At 42.6% G+C, this 14,388-nt stretch overlaps 2 protein-coding genes across 2 annotated transcripts in view; one reads left to right on the plus strand and one right to left on the minus strand.

The window, feature by feature from the left end:
• arhgef12b (Rho guanine nucleotide exchange factor (GEF) 12b) overlaps positions 1-7,511 on the plus strand; it is a 45,806-nt gene extending 38,295 nt beyond the window's left edge. Inside the window, exons 29-36 of the mRNA XM_023962128.2 lie at positions 1,461-1,548; positions 1,619-1,699; positions 1,772-1,866; positions 3,370-3,753; positions 3,835-4,044; positions 4,130-4,323; positions 5,654-5,723; positions 5,800-7,511. Coding sequence (XP_023817896.1) covers positions 1,461-1,548; positions 1,619-1,699; positions 1,772-1,866; positions 3,370-3,753; positions 3,835-4,044; positions 4,130-4,323; positions 5,654-5,723; positions 5,800-5,813 — 1,136 coding nt within the window. The 3' untranslated portion in view covers positions 5,814-7,511. The remainder of the gene's footprint in view (positions 1-1,460; positions 1,549-1,618; positions 1,700-1,771; positions 1,867-3,369; positions 3,754-3,834; positions 4,045-4,129; positions 4,324-5,653; positions 5,724-5,799) is intronic.
• A 128-nt stretch (positions 7,512-7,639) lies between these two features.
• tlcd5b (TLC domain containing 5b) lies at positions 7,640-12,816 on the minus strand. The gene is made up of 3 exons (XM_023962132.2): positions 12,590-12,816; positions 12,295-12,490; positions 7,640-9,976 (listed from the first exon to the last, which is right to left on the minus strand). The coding sequence occupies exons 2-3, from the start codon at positions 12,482-12,484 to the stop codon at positions 9,444-9,446; spliced, it is 723 nt and encodes a 240-aa protein (XP_023817900.1). The 5' UTR covers positions 12,485-12,490; positions 12,590-12,816; the 3' UTR covers positions 7,640-9,443.
• Between the last annotated feature and the right edge of the window lie 1,572 nt (positions 12,817-14,388).

A 14,388-nucleotide genomic window follows, 5' to 3' on the forward strand; every position in this document is an offset into this window, starting at 1 on the left:
AACACAAAACATTTAACTCACAACACAAAACATTTAACTCACAACACGAAAAAATAACTTTCAACACAAAACAATGAACTCTTAACACGAAACAATTAACTCACAATATGAAACAATTAACTCACAACACAAAACAATAACTCACAAGATGAAACATTTAACCAACAAAATCACACAACAAAATCAATTTAGAATCTTTGAACGATCTCATGAATCCTGAATGGAGATGTGATTACCGATGTTTTAGCCCAGGGGAAATTTCAGAATAAAAACAGAGCAACTTCCGTTGCAGGTATACTTTCTTTTGAGTTATTGTTTCGTGTTGTCAGTTAATTTCTTGAGCGTTGTGACAAAGTGTAGCGTGTTATTTTGTATTGTGTTGCGAATCTAAAGTGTTGTGTTTTGACCCTTATGAACCACCATAGTAATCCCCTTGGTAAATTGAAGAGAGAAAACACTCATGTACATTTTTACATAACACTTGTTTAACACATAAAGGTAACTGAAGGGGTTTAGAAACAGGCTTGTCATATGGATTGGACATTAGAATGCAATATCAGAATGCAGGTTGTGTGGGCACGTACTCGCAGCACACTCACGACTAAGGTGTGGCGTTATGGCACCGTACGACAGGATCACCCATACGACCAAAAATGTGTGCAACTACCATTAGCCTTACAAAGACAAGTACACTTACCGCACACACACGACAATGATACTTTACATTTTCATGGCGTCCCTCGAGGTGGTCCTACACACCGCAAAAGAACACCTGAGATCCAACTGCTCCTCTCTGTGACTCTCCATGGACCTGGACAACCCAAAAACCTGCAGCCCCCACACGGGTCAACCCTCATTGACAAAAGGCCGTGTTCCACAGGCTCTACGTACATTTTGCGTACATTGCCCATAGGAAAATTGGGCATATGTGAAAATACATGGAAAGAGTGAGAAAAGTTGTTGTCTTTTCGTGAAATTTTCACAGATGTGTCATGAATGAACCAGGTTAAAACCACGGAAGAAGTACGAATAAATCACGCAAAAAAGGGTATTTTTAACGTGATACATGTGGCAAAGTTATACATCGTCAGTTCATGCGGGAAAAGCCAGTTAGACAAAGCCACAAATTTGAGGATGTATCTCGCAAAAATCACGCAGAATTGCGTAAAATTTATGTAATAATTGTGCATAAACTACGTAAAATACACATAAACTGCGTAATTCTCAACCGAACAAAAATTTACGTAAAGTCCCGTTGGCCGAAACCCTCGACAGACATCTGCGCACATTGACAGACATCTACTCACGTATGAATTACGTTTATCAGGCAAGAATCACGAAAAACCAAAATTTCATACATGGAAAATGTGCAAAATGTACATTGTGGCTGTGTGACACAAACTTGGGGCTTTTAATATTATGTAATAAAGTCCCACTGTTTATGTTTTTGTCCACATCAGACAACAAGTCCTTCTTCGTTCTGTCCATGTCGGAAAACGGAGCTCAAATTTACGAGCTGACGGCTCAGACTGTCACGGACCAGAGAATGTGAGTCTGTGTGTTTTTTATTTATTTACAATATTTAAATATATTTTAATATTCATCTCTGCTCGTTTAGGTGGCAATATCTGATCACTCAAAGTGCGGACTCCATGAAGGCCAAATCTCATAACAGTGGCTTGCCTCAACCTCAGACGGAGTGAGTTTGATGCTGCTCTGAGGTCGCCGCTCGCCACCGTTTTTGTTTGCTCACTCTGCGAGTTTGTTTCAGAGCCGAGCGGGACGTTATCGAGATTATGAACAGCAACATCCCCAAAGCCGGCGCGCAGACCAACGCTGTGACCAATGGAAGCATCACGTCGTCAGGTATTTTAGGAAGATTTAACCCTATGTAGCCCAATACATCAAAGAATTGACAGAAAATTTACTTTTTGGGGGAAATTAAGATGGTTAAGAATATGTTTTAGATGAAATATACGTCATTTTAATTATAATCCATTTGGTAATTTGGTAAGTTTTTGATCACAACCATTTTATTTTAAGATGCAAAAAAATTGACAGTACTGTTCAGGATAAGAAATGCCTTATTTAGCCACTGTCTCACATTTTTAACATGATGCAACTGTTTTATAAAGAATTCATCATCAACCAATTTAGCATTTTTCTACACAGCAAGTATTACTAGTTAAAGGGGCCGATATCCTGCTATATCCATAAATATGAAAATATATTACCTTTGGCACACTAAAGAACTATTTTTTAAAATGAAATGAGCTACTTTTACAGCTCATTTTCCTGCCCATTTTATGATGTCATCCTATGGGTTTCTCCCACAAAAACAAACATCTGAACTTTTGCAAAGATGGATGTGCATTTTGTTCATATAAACAGAAAACGTTTGTCCGAGCTAGCTGCACATAGAAAGTGGGCGTGTCTGTTAGCCTGGGGATGGGGCTGTCAGCGCAGACTCTTCCTGTAAAGGGCTGTTCTTCACTTTGTGATGTCACAATGTGAGAACCCGCTTGTTTTCAGGGATTGGGAGGGGCTTGTGTTAAGAGTGCAGGTTTTGGGAGGAATCCTCAGAAATGTGCGAATGGATCAAAATCCCGCTTTGGGGATGTTTTTTGTGAGGAATTAACATTATAAAGCGCTTAAAAGGTCTAAAATTTGTTTGTCTGGATGATTGTGCAAAAATAGAAGGGACTTTTTTTGATCGCTGAAGCAGTTTCTGTCCACACTCTTCGCGTCCATGGAGGTGTTTGGTCCTAGGAAACCCACAGAAGAAACTGAATGCAGACAGGATGATGGGAATCAATGACAAATCTGTAAGATCGGTATAGAGCAGATTGAACACCAGGAGCATTTTAGCTAAAACAAACCCTTGTATTTGAAAGGAACAGATACACAACAATAGGTGACTAATCCCGTCGCCAAGCTGCTTTTCTCACCTTTTAGGATCTTTTGGAATACGTAGAAAGAGGCAAAGACGGTGTGTTCTTCTTCTGTTGTTGATGGCGGCTCAGGGGTTAAAGGGTTCAAATTTGGGATAACAATAGATGGGTTATTCTCACCAAAAAGTTTTGGAAAATAGCTAAATTTCGCCCACCAAAAGTGTTTTTGAGGGAGCAGCCATTTTGAAATAAGCAGGAAAAGCCCATCTACTGCCCCTAGTGGAGTGATAATGAACTAAAGGGGGCAGAAAACATTGACCACGTCATGTAAAATGGTTTTTTAAGGAAAGTTTGCATCACGCTAATAAGATAGGGGTCTCAGAAATGCGTGGATCAAATATGATACCAATGGTTCTATAGGAGCAAAATGAATTTCAAGGCAGGTTTTTCTACTTTAATGTGTTTATCTGCCTTCCAGATAAAGAGGCTGCCCTTCCTCTCGACATTCCAGCTCCCGTCAACCCTTTTGACTGCCTAAAATCGGAAGATGAAGAAGAGGAGCTGACTGTAACAGGCAGGCAAGAGGAAGAGGAGCTGACTGTAACAGGCAGGCAAGAGGTAGAGGAGCTGACTGTGGCAGAGAGATCAGAGGAAGAGGAGCTGCCAGTGACAGAAAGAGAGGAGGTTGAGGAGGAGGTGGAGGAGGTGGATGAAGCAGAACTGGAGGCCTTCTTGAACGGGCAGCTGGCTGAGAGGCTGCTGCGGGAATCTGCAGGATCCCGTCAGGGTATCGCCATCCAAAGCGAGGAGAACATGGAGTTCAGCTTCCCCTCCTCCAAAGCTGAAGAAGCTCTGCAGACCTGTAGGTCCTCTGCACAGATCTGACTCTGAGATGTTCCGCCAACATAAGAAAGAAGTCATTGCTCCCCTGCTTCTGTTCCAGTGGCGACACTGAGGCAGATCCTCTTCACTCACTTGAAGAGCAGAGAGGCGGAGGAGGAAGGCGGGGCAAACAAGCCGAACGGGGCAGTTCAGATGAACAGCTTTCCGCCCGCTCAGATCGACTCAGGTTGTGAGGAGGGCGGTCCTGCCAAAGAGAACCCGCAGCCCTCCTCTGCAGCCGAAGGGCTTCTGGAAACCGCAGAGCAAAATGGTGGGTTGCCGGTCCAAAGATCTGCTGAGCTTTTCCTTCTGGAACACGTTCATTAAAAAAAAAAACTGTCTTGACTTCCATCCAGGAGGTTTTGCGGTGTTTGATTTTGGAGGATGCTCCGACGAGAGCACTGCTGAAGATGACGCAGACGTGGACGTCGCCATCGACATCAGGAAGCTGCTGTCCTCCTCTTCGCAGGCGGGGGCGAATGGACCCAACCTGAGCAGGCAGCTGATGACCTACCTGCGCCTCCTGCAGGCCGACCTGCAGCACCTGAAGGTACGACGGGGGCGGCAAAAGCTCCACCACGCCCTGTTGATGTATGACGAGGTGCATATCGAGCTCAGATGGAAATGCTCCTCATACGCTCCTAACATTTTGCACATTTTAGTGAGGGGGGTCCTGATCTGTTCAGGAGTTTTCGTCATGCACAAGTTCTGGTTTAAAAGCAGTAGACCATTCAACTGCAGGCCAGTGAGGAGTTGGTGTGTCCAGTCAGGAATCAAACCTTCAAGCAAACCAACCAACCAACAGAGCTACAGATACCTCCATCCTTCAAAATAAGAGCATTTTTTGACCCCACAGAAACTGAAGAGACTTTGTTCACTTTGCAAAGATGTTTCAGCAAAACGTACCTTTACGTGTTGGACAAACGTTTATTCCAGCATGACCGCATACAAAGGCTCAAATAAAAAAAACTTTAATTAAATTAGTGTGATTACAGAATGAGGGGAGTCCTTAATACATTGAAATTTGTCTTTTATTGTGAGGGACTATCATCTCTGGTTCATAATTTATATCAATGCTTCTAAATGTAAGCATGTGGTTGTGTAGTGGTCAACACTCTCACCTCACAGCTAGAAGGCCCTGGTTCAAATCCCGGCTGGGGTTTGCTCCAGGCACTTCTTCCCACAGTGCAAAAACGTTTCATAGATGAAGTAAATTGTCTAAATTGTCTGTTAGTTGTGTGTGTGTGTGTGTGGTTGTGTACCCTCGTGACCGACTGGCGACCTGTTTGAGGTGAACCCCGATTTCACCCAACAGTGGTTAGGACAGGCTCCAGCAACCCCATGACCCCGAAAGTGATTTAGTGGGTTCTGAAAATGGATGGAGGTTACCACCTTCAGAGGATGTTCAAAGCAACACCTGTCACTCTGACTTCCTGATTGAAGCTTATTTAAAAAGCTAAAGCAATTGGAGCTTGGTGGAGTTCACCAAGTAGCCACTATTATGTTGTTTCTTTGCCCTTTTTCCAGTTTATTCTGTGGTTTTGTTTAATTCACCTTTTTAGGTAACGCTTTATAATAAGAGTCCTTAATAAACTACTTATAAGACATTAACAAGCATAAAGACATTTATTAGCATTTGTTAATCCTATTCACAAGCTATCTATAAATTGCTTGTATGGGATTAATAAATATATTAACAGTGTTCTTATTAACAGTTAATTGACCAAATAGGGGGTGATCTTTAAATGATTCATTTTGATCGTGAAGCAGGAGGAAAATAAAACCTGCAGCTTTGAAACTTTCAGCATCTGTCTCTCTTTTGTGAGAGAACATTTTGTTGTGTCGTTGCCTGGTAATCGTTTTTGTTTTCACGGTTCCAGGAAGTGGAGATGAAGTACAAAGAACTGCGTCAAATTCACGGCGATGCCGTTCCCGACTCTGACAACACGGGTTGGTTTCTGCTCCCTGAGGTCGGCCTTCCTCCATGATGAACGCTCCCTAAACGCTGTGCCTGGTTTTCTTTCAGACGGACTCCAATGAAGACAGAAGTCCAGCTGTTTGTTGAAGAAACTGGAGCCTCTGAAAACATCCCGATGAAGGCTTTAAGAGGCAGGAGAGGAAACCTCAATCCTAATGAAGAATGCTTCACTGTAGCAGACAAATATGATGGGATGACTCCTAAAATACGCTGGATAAATGTTGTGAAACACTGGATTTATTGGTCTGAAGAGGAGAAGTTTGACACAAAGAGAATCAAGACCTTAAGGTGGAAAGAGTCAACACTTTCAGGTGTGAAAGTATTCAAAGTGTTGCCCAGAAACAGCAGAAATTAGCTGAAAACCTAAAACAGAAATTAACATTTGGACAACTGAGATGATTCAACGCCTAAACTATCAAAGCGCCTATTTTTGAAAGCAAAATCTCTAACGGTTTCTACAGGTCAAATCTCCCCCCTCCCTTTGAGAAAGACTAGCTGTGCCTTTTCCATCTACAACAAGCTTCAGTGTCCATAAAAATCCAAACGCTTTTTTTTCTCCGCCGGGATTTGGAGCCGCTCTTCAGCTTCAGGGTTTGGGAGGCTGTTCCGGCCGATCTGCAGCCGCAGCCACCGGGTTCTGCTGACATCAATCCTCCTGCAAGCTTCCCCATCACTTCTAGTGCTTCAAAAACAAGGTCACGCCTTGATCCAAGAACCCCGTTAATGTTCTTCAGCTGTCCTTTGCCTGCTGAAGCAAGATCTCTAGAAAAGCAGCCGTCTGTGAATAAAGAGCAGCCAACGGTCAACAGAAAAACTAAAGTTTCAGTGCTCTACAGCGCCTCCATCTGGGAAAATGAGGGAAAAACCAGTTTGGTTTCAGAGCATTGCTGAGATGTGATGTCACATCCTGTTTAGTCGCGTTCAAAGAAGCTAGAATATTTATGCTGACACTGGAGAGGCTTATTCCCAGGTTTCTGCCTTTTTTGTATTATAGTCAAGCTTTTATAATCCAACTAATGTCCAATAATCCACGAAAAAGACGTGGAAAGAGGCAGATCAGATATTTAGGAAACAAAGATGTGACAAACAGAACATTAATGTTCCTATCTGAAATTATTTATGAATAAAAACTGAGAGGAGGTAGTTTTCCCTGTTTGACCACTTAGTTGAAGGGTCTGAAGACTGTGCATTACTCTTTATAAGAAGGTTTTTTTTTTTTTTATCAGCGAGTTGTTTGAAATGCATCTTTTGGGGACTTGATCACAGCTTCTCTGGAGGTTTCAGAACTCTGTGCATGAATGTAGCATCACAAATATCACTACAGTTTATGCCAACAGGCAGTTTATGAGCGAAACGGAGATGAAAATGATGTTTTTTGGGTCATCCAGAATGACACGGCGCATCAGCGTGTAAATAGGACATGAGTGCCGCCCCAGTTGTCTGTAGTTTTGCAGCTTGGAGCACTTTCTACACACACTTTTACTGGATCTGTGGATTTAACTTGATTGGTTCAACAAATGAAAAAGTTTGTAGTAAACGTGGGCACTTGGTTTTCACTGTCGGACTCCGGAGAAGTCCCCGCCTCCTCACTGAACCCTGATAATTGATGGACAGGTCAGGACTGATGTTTGACTCTGTGACCCGCCAATCATGTTGCTGTCAAACCGCCTCCTGATGCTTCACCTGAGGAAAGAGTAGAGTTTGAATGCAAAGTCTCCGTTATTGTATCTGCTGACACCAATAAAAAAAAAAAGCAATCAGTTGATGTTTTCGCCTGATTTTTATTTACTTACAGAAAAACGGCTTCAGTTACCAGATGTCAATGTGAAAGAACAAAGTCAAGCTGATTCAGTCTCTCGCCCACTTCAAAAAACACAACTGACCACAGTTTGACTTTTAAATTCAGATTTTTTATTAAAGTAGAAATTGAACTCTTTATTTTTGACAGGCAGGTTACATTCCCTCTGTTAGAAACATCTGTCTTTTGTATTGTTTTTTTTCTTCTTTGCTCTATCTTCCATCGTTTCTCGGCACTTAACTTCTACAATTTTTCTCCCATTTCAACCATTCAAAATATTCAACTGTTTCATCTTATTCCAGCCAAGACTTTTGGTCCTTCGAATCCTTCAACATTTCAAGATATTCCAGGATTTTTGGCTCCATAGAAAAACATCTGGAATGCTTGGTGCAGAAGCTCGCCGGTTCAAGAACCGGCTCGGGCATTTTTCTCAAACAAGTCTTTCGCCATTTCCTCAGCAAATTCAGCTTTCATTCAGAAATACAGCATTCAACTCTGCATTTTCTTCTGGAAATGCAGCTCCTTCTAGTTCAAATCAATTTTCTACACAACTTAAGAAATAAACCTAAAAATTCCTCAAAAACAGTTGAGGGGTTTAAAAAAAACAATATTTTAGTTTTAACTAATGATCTGCCTTCTGATTAAATTCATGTCCCACGAGAACAACTAAAATTAACTTAAAAACTATTTAGTTTACAGATCAGCTGCTAAATTAACCCTTGTGCTATCTTAGATGACCCCACCCTTGCATTGATGTGTTCCCCCTACCATGACAAAGGTGGAAAGATTTCATGTAATCCATAAACACCAGTGAAGATCACAAATCATTGAAGAAAAAAGGTTCAGAGCTCTGTCTAGTGGGTCTAGATGACCCAACTCCCAATGTTAACGTGCCTAGGATAGCACAAGGGTTACAAAAAAAAAATCTATCCATCTATCCAAAAAACTACTTTTCGGACATGATCTGGTCAGTGTCTGATAATGTAACCTCAACCTTTGTTTACCTTGACACTGGTTGGTCGATGTCTGACTCAGTGTGGGGAAATTATAAGACCGTCAACAGTTGGATTGACTTAAGTGTTGTCATTGTTGACATCAAACGCTTCTGTATGGCACCCATAGTGCTTCAAAAGAGAGGACTTGAGCCCCAGTCACATGCATCCGTGCATGAGCTGCGGGTTTTTTGGGCTGTCCGGGACAGTGGAGGGTTGCTGCGGGAGCGCAGGTGTGTCTCGAAGTTCCCTTAAGGCTCCTATGGCCACATCAAGGGACGCCAAAAAAATGGACCGTACCATTGCTGTGCGTGTAGTAATTGTATCACCGTGAAGTGTTTGTAAGGATGATGGAAGATGCACGCATTTATGACGTACAGGTGATGCTGTCGTACGCTGTCCTTACGCCTCACCAATTGTGCCCGTCAGTTACTGGCTCCTCACTGTGTGTGAATGCTGCACGCACGGCGTGTGCACGTGCTGCTCAAGTGCCCTTAGGGCGCCCACAGGATTCCCACACACATTACAGTCTAATTTCCTCATCTTCAACAGTCAGGCTGAACAGACAGCAAATGTATCGGGCAAAAACAGCTCTGGTAGGTACGTTTCACCCACTTCACCCTTATGTGTCAAGCCTTCACTACTACCCATCGCTGCAGCAGAACCGTAGAAAAACAGGTATGAACATTTTTTTCTCTGCAGGTTCACGAAGCGGACTACAACCTTGATATTTCGCGCGGGGCCACCTGTACAGATTTGACTATTGCAGGGTCCAACCCACATCCACCAGAGGCAATGTGGTTGCCCAAAGACACTTCGACACACGGACTGGAATCGAACCTGCAATCTTCCGATCGGATGTCGACCGCCCTTCTGCTGCGCCATGACTTCCTAGCATTCCTTCAGTTGTTAGATGGCACCCCTGCACTTTTTTCTTTACATTTGTGGTTCTCCTTCCACTTTTTGTACTTGGCTCTGCTCTTCTTGTAGCCAAACCTGGCTATGTCCACCATGAACACCCATGCCAGGCCGTACATAACAACACCTCCCAGCTTCATGATCAGTGAAGTCCTTGAAGAGGTCAGTTCACAGTAAAACATGACGGTGCCAACGCCCACGCGCACAAAGGCAAAGAGCAGGATGAAGAGGAGGTCCACGGCGTCGCCCAGCAGGCTGTCGTACAGTCCCAGCTGGCGGATGAACCACCGGGTCTGCAGCAGAGGGTTGGTTATCTCGCTGCCGAAGATGACGCCGCAGGTTTCGCAGCCCGACACTCCCATGGACAGCGCCAGCAGAATTCCCAGGATGCTGGCGGCGTGGTGTGCCATCATGACGGCGCCCTCGGTGCGATGACACACACACCAGCCCAGGTCGAAGAAGAAGTAGCCGAGGCAGACGGCCAGGGCCAACGTCTGGAGCTCGGTGTTTTCTGTGCCTGAAAGCAGAGTTCACCAACACTTTTATCAAAACACTTTAGTTTTTACAATTATGTCTTTCTTAGACGACAATCCATAACTGATTGTATATGTACACTGAGGATTAACTTATTGTTTCTGATATTTATCGGCACTTATGTCCAATACGTTCGGTGTTAAAGTGGGGATTATTGCACCTCCAATGCAGCGGGTGGCAATAAAAATCTGCCAAATTACAATCTATGCAACCGGACGTTCATCACTTCTACTTATGGTGTGTCTGGGTGGAAATAATTGTCTAAAACTGGTATTTAAACAGTTACGTAACCTAAACTATTTTTAATAAACATAACACTTCCCTAAACTTTGTATTTCAAAGTGTGTCTCGAAAACAGAGATGGCCTGATCAAGCATCTAACCAATAAAAGCAACATAATCTCTTTAATGGGTGTGGTCAACATTGTTTAAATTGTACCATAAACTTACTATTAATCTTTTGCATACATGTAAAAAAAAACAACCTCAAGATTGAATGTTTTTCATTCTTGATGAAGGCCTAAATCTTTGCTAACTGACCCACCTGGGGGTGGTCAGGGGTCCAAAATGGTGCTGGTCTTTTAGAAACCCAAAAACCCCACCTGCTGCAGATTACCTGGACCAGGTGTGTTTTTCCAATGAAAAGATATACTGGCAGGTTAGTTGGAAAACATGGAGTTTGGCAAACCTTTTATTCGGTGATAAGTGGCTGAAATCTGAGGGGAAAATAGATGAGTTACTGATTTAATGTTAAATGGATAAAAAGTAGATTAAAAAAAACTTATAATTTCTGCGCAACACATTTACATTGATTATTTTATTTATATTTTACAGTTAGTTTTCTGTACCTCATGATTGAAAGTGAATGCAGTTTGTGTTTGCATGAGTAGAATTGTCAATTGTCACTACAGTTGGTTTTCACTTGGATTTCTGACTCAAAAGCCACTCTAATGAAGTGTTTCACATGTTCTTGTGAAATTTTTCTGATGAGGACATATAAAGAAAATTTAACTACAACCTGCATTTCTGAGTATTTTTTATTCAAATAATTTTGAAAGAGAAACAGACAAAAAAAACGCTGTTTAAAAAAGATCATAATATTAATGTAGAAAATACACTGGGTGGAGTCACAAGCTCCCAGCTCTGCTCCATTCTGATGCATCATCCGCCTGCAGACAAATAGATCCATGATCGTCTTTGTTTTCCTCGTCTGAGCAGGAATCTGGATCAAAACTGTACGGCTGGATAGCATTGATACTTCTCACCATTTTTGTTGCACCACCAATGTTAGCATGTGGCTGTAAGCTAGCAGGAGAGCATGTAGATGGGTGACGGGAAGTGGGGGCTTCCGTACCATAGTAACGCCCAAAACTCCTTCAATTTCTAATGAACTCCTGCCGCTCTGCAGAAACTATGTCTTTGAAAATTACAGTTTTTTTATTATTATTTTGGCTAAAATGATATCATGAATGAAAAAACCCACTGGGAACAGTTTGAAAATAGATTAAACAGTATCAGAGTGGGACTTTACAGAATAAAGTTCATCAATAATGAATTTATATGCATCAAAATTGTAGATAGTTTACAAAATGAATATGATCAAATAAAAAAATCAATTATTTATGAGGTTTTTTTAAATTCCAGTCAGTTCTCAGCCAACGTTGGCTCTTCTTGGTCCACAGGACGGAGATGCTGCTGGCTGGAAACTGGTTGGCAATCATGTGAGCATTTGCAAAAATACGAGTGGCAAATTAAATGATTTTAATTTAACTTTTTCTGTGGAGTAACGAAAAGCGAAACCTGCTGAAACTGGACTGGAACGGAGCTGCAAACGGCACTTTTGATTTGTTTTTAAACGGAATGGAGCTCACAGCAGATACCATTGTGTTGTTGGTTATTCTCCGCTTCATTAGTGCGGAACATCATTTGATAAATCCTGATTTCTTCTGCTAATTATTTCTGACGACTGAGCAGTAATCCAGTCATTGATCTAAACTGACCTTCAGTGAGCACAGAAAGCTGCCACAGTTAAAAATGCAGATTTATTCTCTGTAGGACATTATCTCCCAACCACTGCATTCTAGCGAATGATCTCCTGGTATCTACAGAAGACATTTGGGGCTTTTCAATTACCGGTATACTAAATATGAAGAGATGGAGCTCTGGGAGTTGTAGTTTTTGTAAACATTTTTACAGCACCAAATGGATTCTTGCTGGTAGTCAGGAGGATGTAGCATTTTGAAACCGCTTTTTTATAGTCAGTCTGCCTATATTTCTGCAACATCTATCTCTGATTGGTTACCGGCGTGCGTGAAGGGCCAGGGTCCATCAACGAAGACCACGTACGCCGTCAGCAGCACTATGAGGACCCCGTGGGTGAAGGTGACCAGGCGGCAGTTCCACTCGGGTCCTCGCTGGGAGAACGTCCAGCAGAACACCAGGTAGAGACAAAACCAGCCAATCAGGCTGCAGATCACCTCTAGAACCGTCATGGCCGCCTAGATGGGAGGAAGGAATGTGGAAGACCACCTTATAGTTACAAAGTTGTTTGTTTACACGCCTCTGTGAGCCTAATGAATCCTCAATGACAAACTCACCAGCACAGGAGAAGTTTGACTTTAGGCTCCACCCTTTCCTTTAGTTGTCATGACAACAGCCCAAGCTCCCTCACCAATTTACTTTATCTCCTCCAGCGTCAAATCACTCTATCTCCCTCACGCAGCTCCACCCTGCAGCCCTTTTGATGTGCAAAGGCACGAAAACAAACCGACCACAGCTCGGCGTGCTTCACCCAACCGCACGCTCCCTTTGCCAAGTTGACAAATGTCCTGTGCAGGCTGCCGCAGACGGACGGTGGCTCCTGAATCCCTCCCTCTGGATCTCACACTTGATCCTCTTAAAGGATTACAGGCTCTACTTCCCTGCAGATACATCCTTTTAGCCCGGAGGGGTGATACCACATGGAGCCCAAAATGCTCACAATTAAATACATAAAAATGACTTTACTCAATCAGACCACCAATAAATATCTCATAAATTTATAAAAATTAGGAAATTGTAAAAAAAAAAAAACCTGCACACAAAAAATGTAAATTGGACATATTAAATATATTAATTTTGATTTTAAAAAACTGCTTATTATACAAAAGCATTTGCGATATTCATCTTTTCTCTCCAAACATACACACTACACTAATACATGTTTATTTAAGAAACTCTTTAAAAATGACAAATAAATCAACATTTTCCAAAGTCGTTTTTTTATTTTCACATTAGTGTCTTTAACACAATGAGTCTGTCAATCAAATCAGACAAGTCACTTGGGACTGACGAGTCCTTTACTCAGCCATAAGCAGGAGCACCGAACTACAGTCACGGCCAAACGTGACAAATATTAGTTTTCACAAAGTTTCCTGCTAAACTGCTTTTAGATCTTTGTTTCTGTTGTTTCTGGGATCTACTGACATTAAATTACAAGCACTTTATACGTTTCAAAGGCTTTTATCGACGATTGCGTGACATTTCTGCAAAGAGTCGGTGTTTGCAGTGTTGGCCCTTCTTTTTCAGGACCTCTGCAGTTCCACTGGACATGCTGTCAATCAACTTCTGGGCCAAATCTTGTCTGACAGCAACCCATTCTTTTAGAACCACTTCTTGGAGTTTGTCAGAATTCGTGGGTGTTGTTTGTCCACCTTGTCTCTTGAGGATTGACCACAAGTTCTCAATGGGATTAAGATCTGAGGGGTTTCCAGGCCATGGACCCAAAACTTCAACGTTTTGGTCCCTGAGCCACTTGGTTCTCACTTTAGCCTCATGGCCCGGTGCTCCATGGTGCTGGAAATCCATTGTTGGACGCCAAACGGTTGTTGGATTGTTGGAAGAAGGTGCTGTTGGAGGGTGTTTGTTTGTTCATGGCTGTGTTTTTGGGGCCAAATGGTGAGTGAGTCCCCTCCCATGGACCCATGAATGTTCTGGTGGCGTGGCACGGGACTGATGGTAGCGCTCACTTTTTTTTCCGGACAAGCCTTTTTCCAGATGCCCCAAACCAAATCAGAAAGAGGCTTCATGGGAGAATCTGACTTTGCAGCAGTCCTCAGCAGTCCATTCGCCAGACTTTCTGCAGAAGATCAATCTGTCCCCGATCTTTTTTGGAGAGAAGTGGCTTCTTTGCTGCCCTTCTTGACACCAGGCCATCTTCCAAAATCCTTGGCCTCACTGGGATGCAGATGCGCTCACACCTACCTGCAAAATCTCAATAAGCACATTTTACTTGCTGCAGCCACTTTTGCCTTTGATATCGTGTCAGTTTACTGAGTCAAATAAAAGTGTCAGTGAGTGGCGCTGTACGCTCGGGCACTATTCAGTTGTTTGACATTCAAGACGTCGAAAGTCGTTC

This window comes from Oryzias latipes, chromosome 14 (genome assembly GCF_053564925.1).
Source record: "Oryzias latipes strain Hd-rR chromosome 14, Olatipes_Hd-rR_3.1".
In the NCBI taxonomy this organism is placed as follows: Eukaryota; Metazoa; Chordata; class Actinopteri; order Beloniformes; family Adrianichthyidae; genus Oryzias; species Oryzias latipes.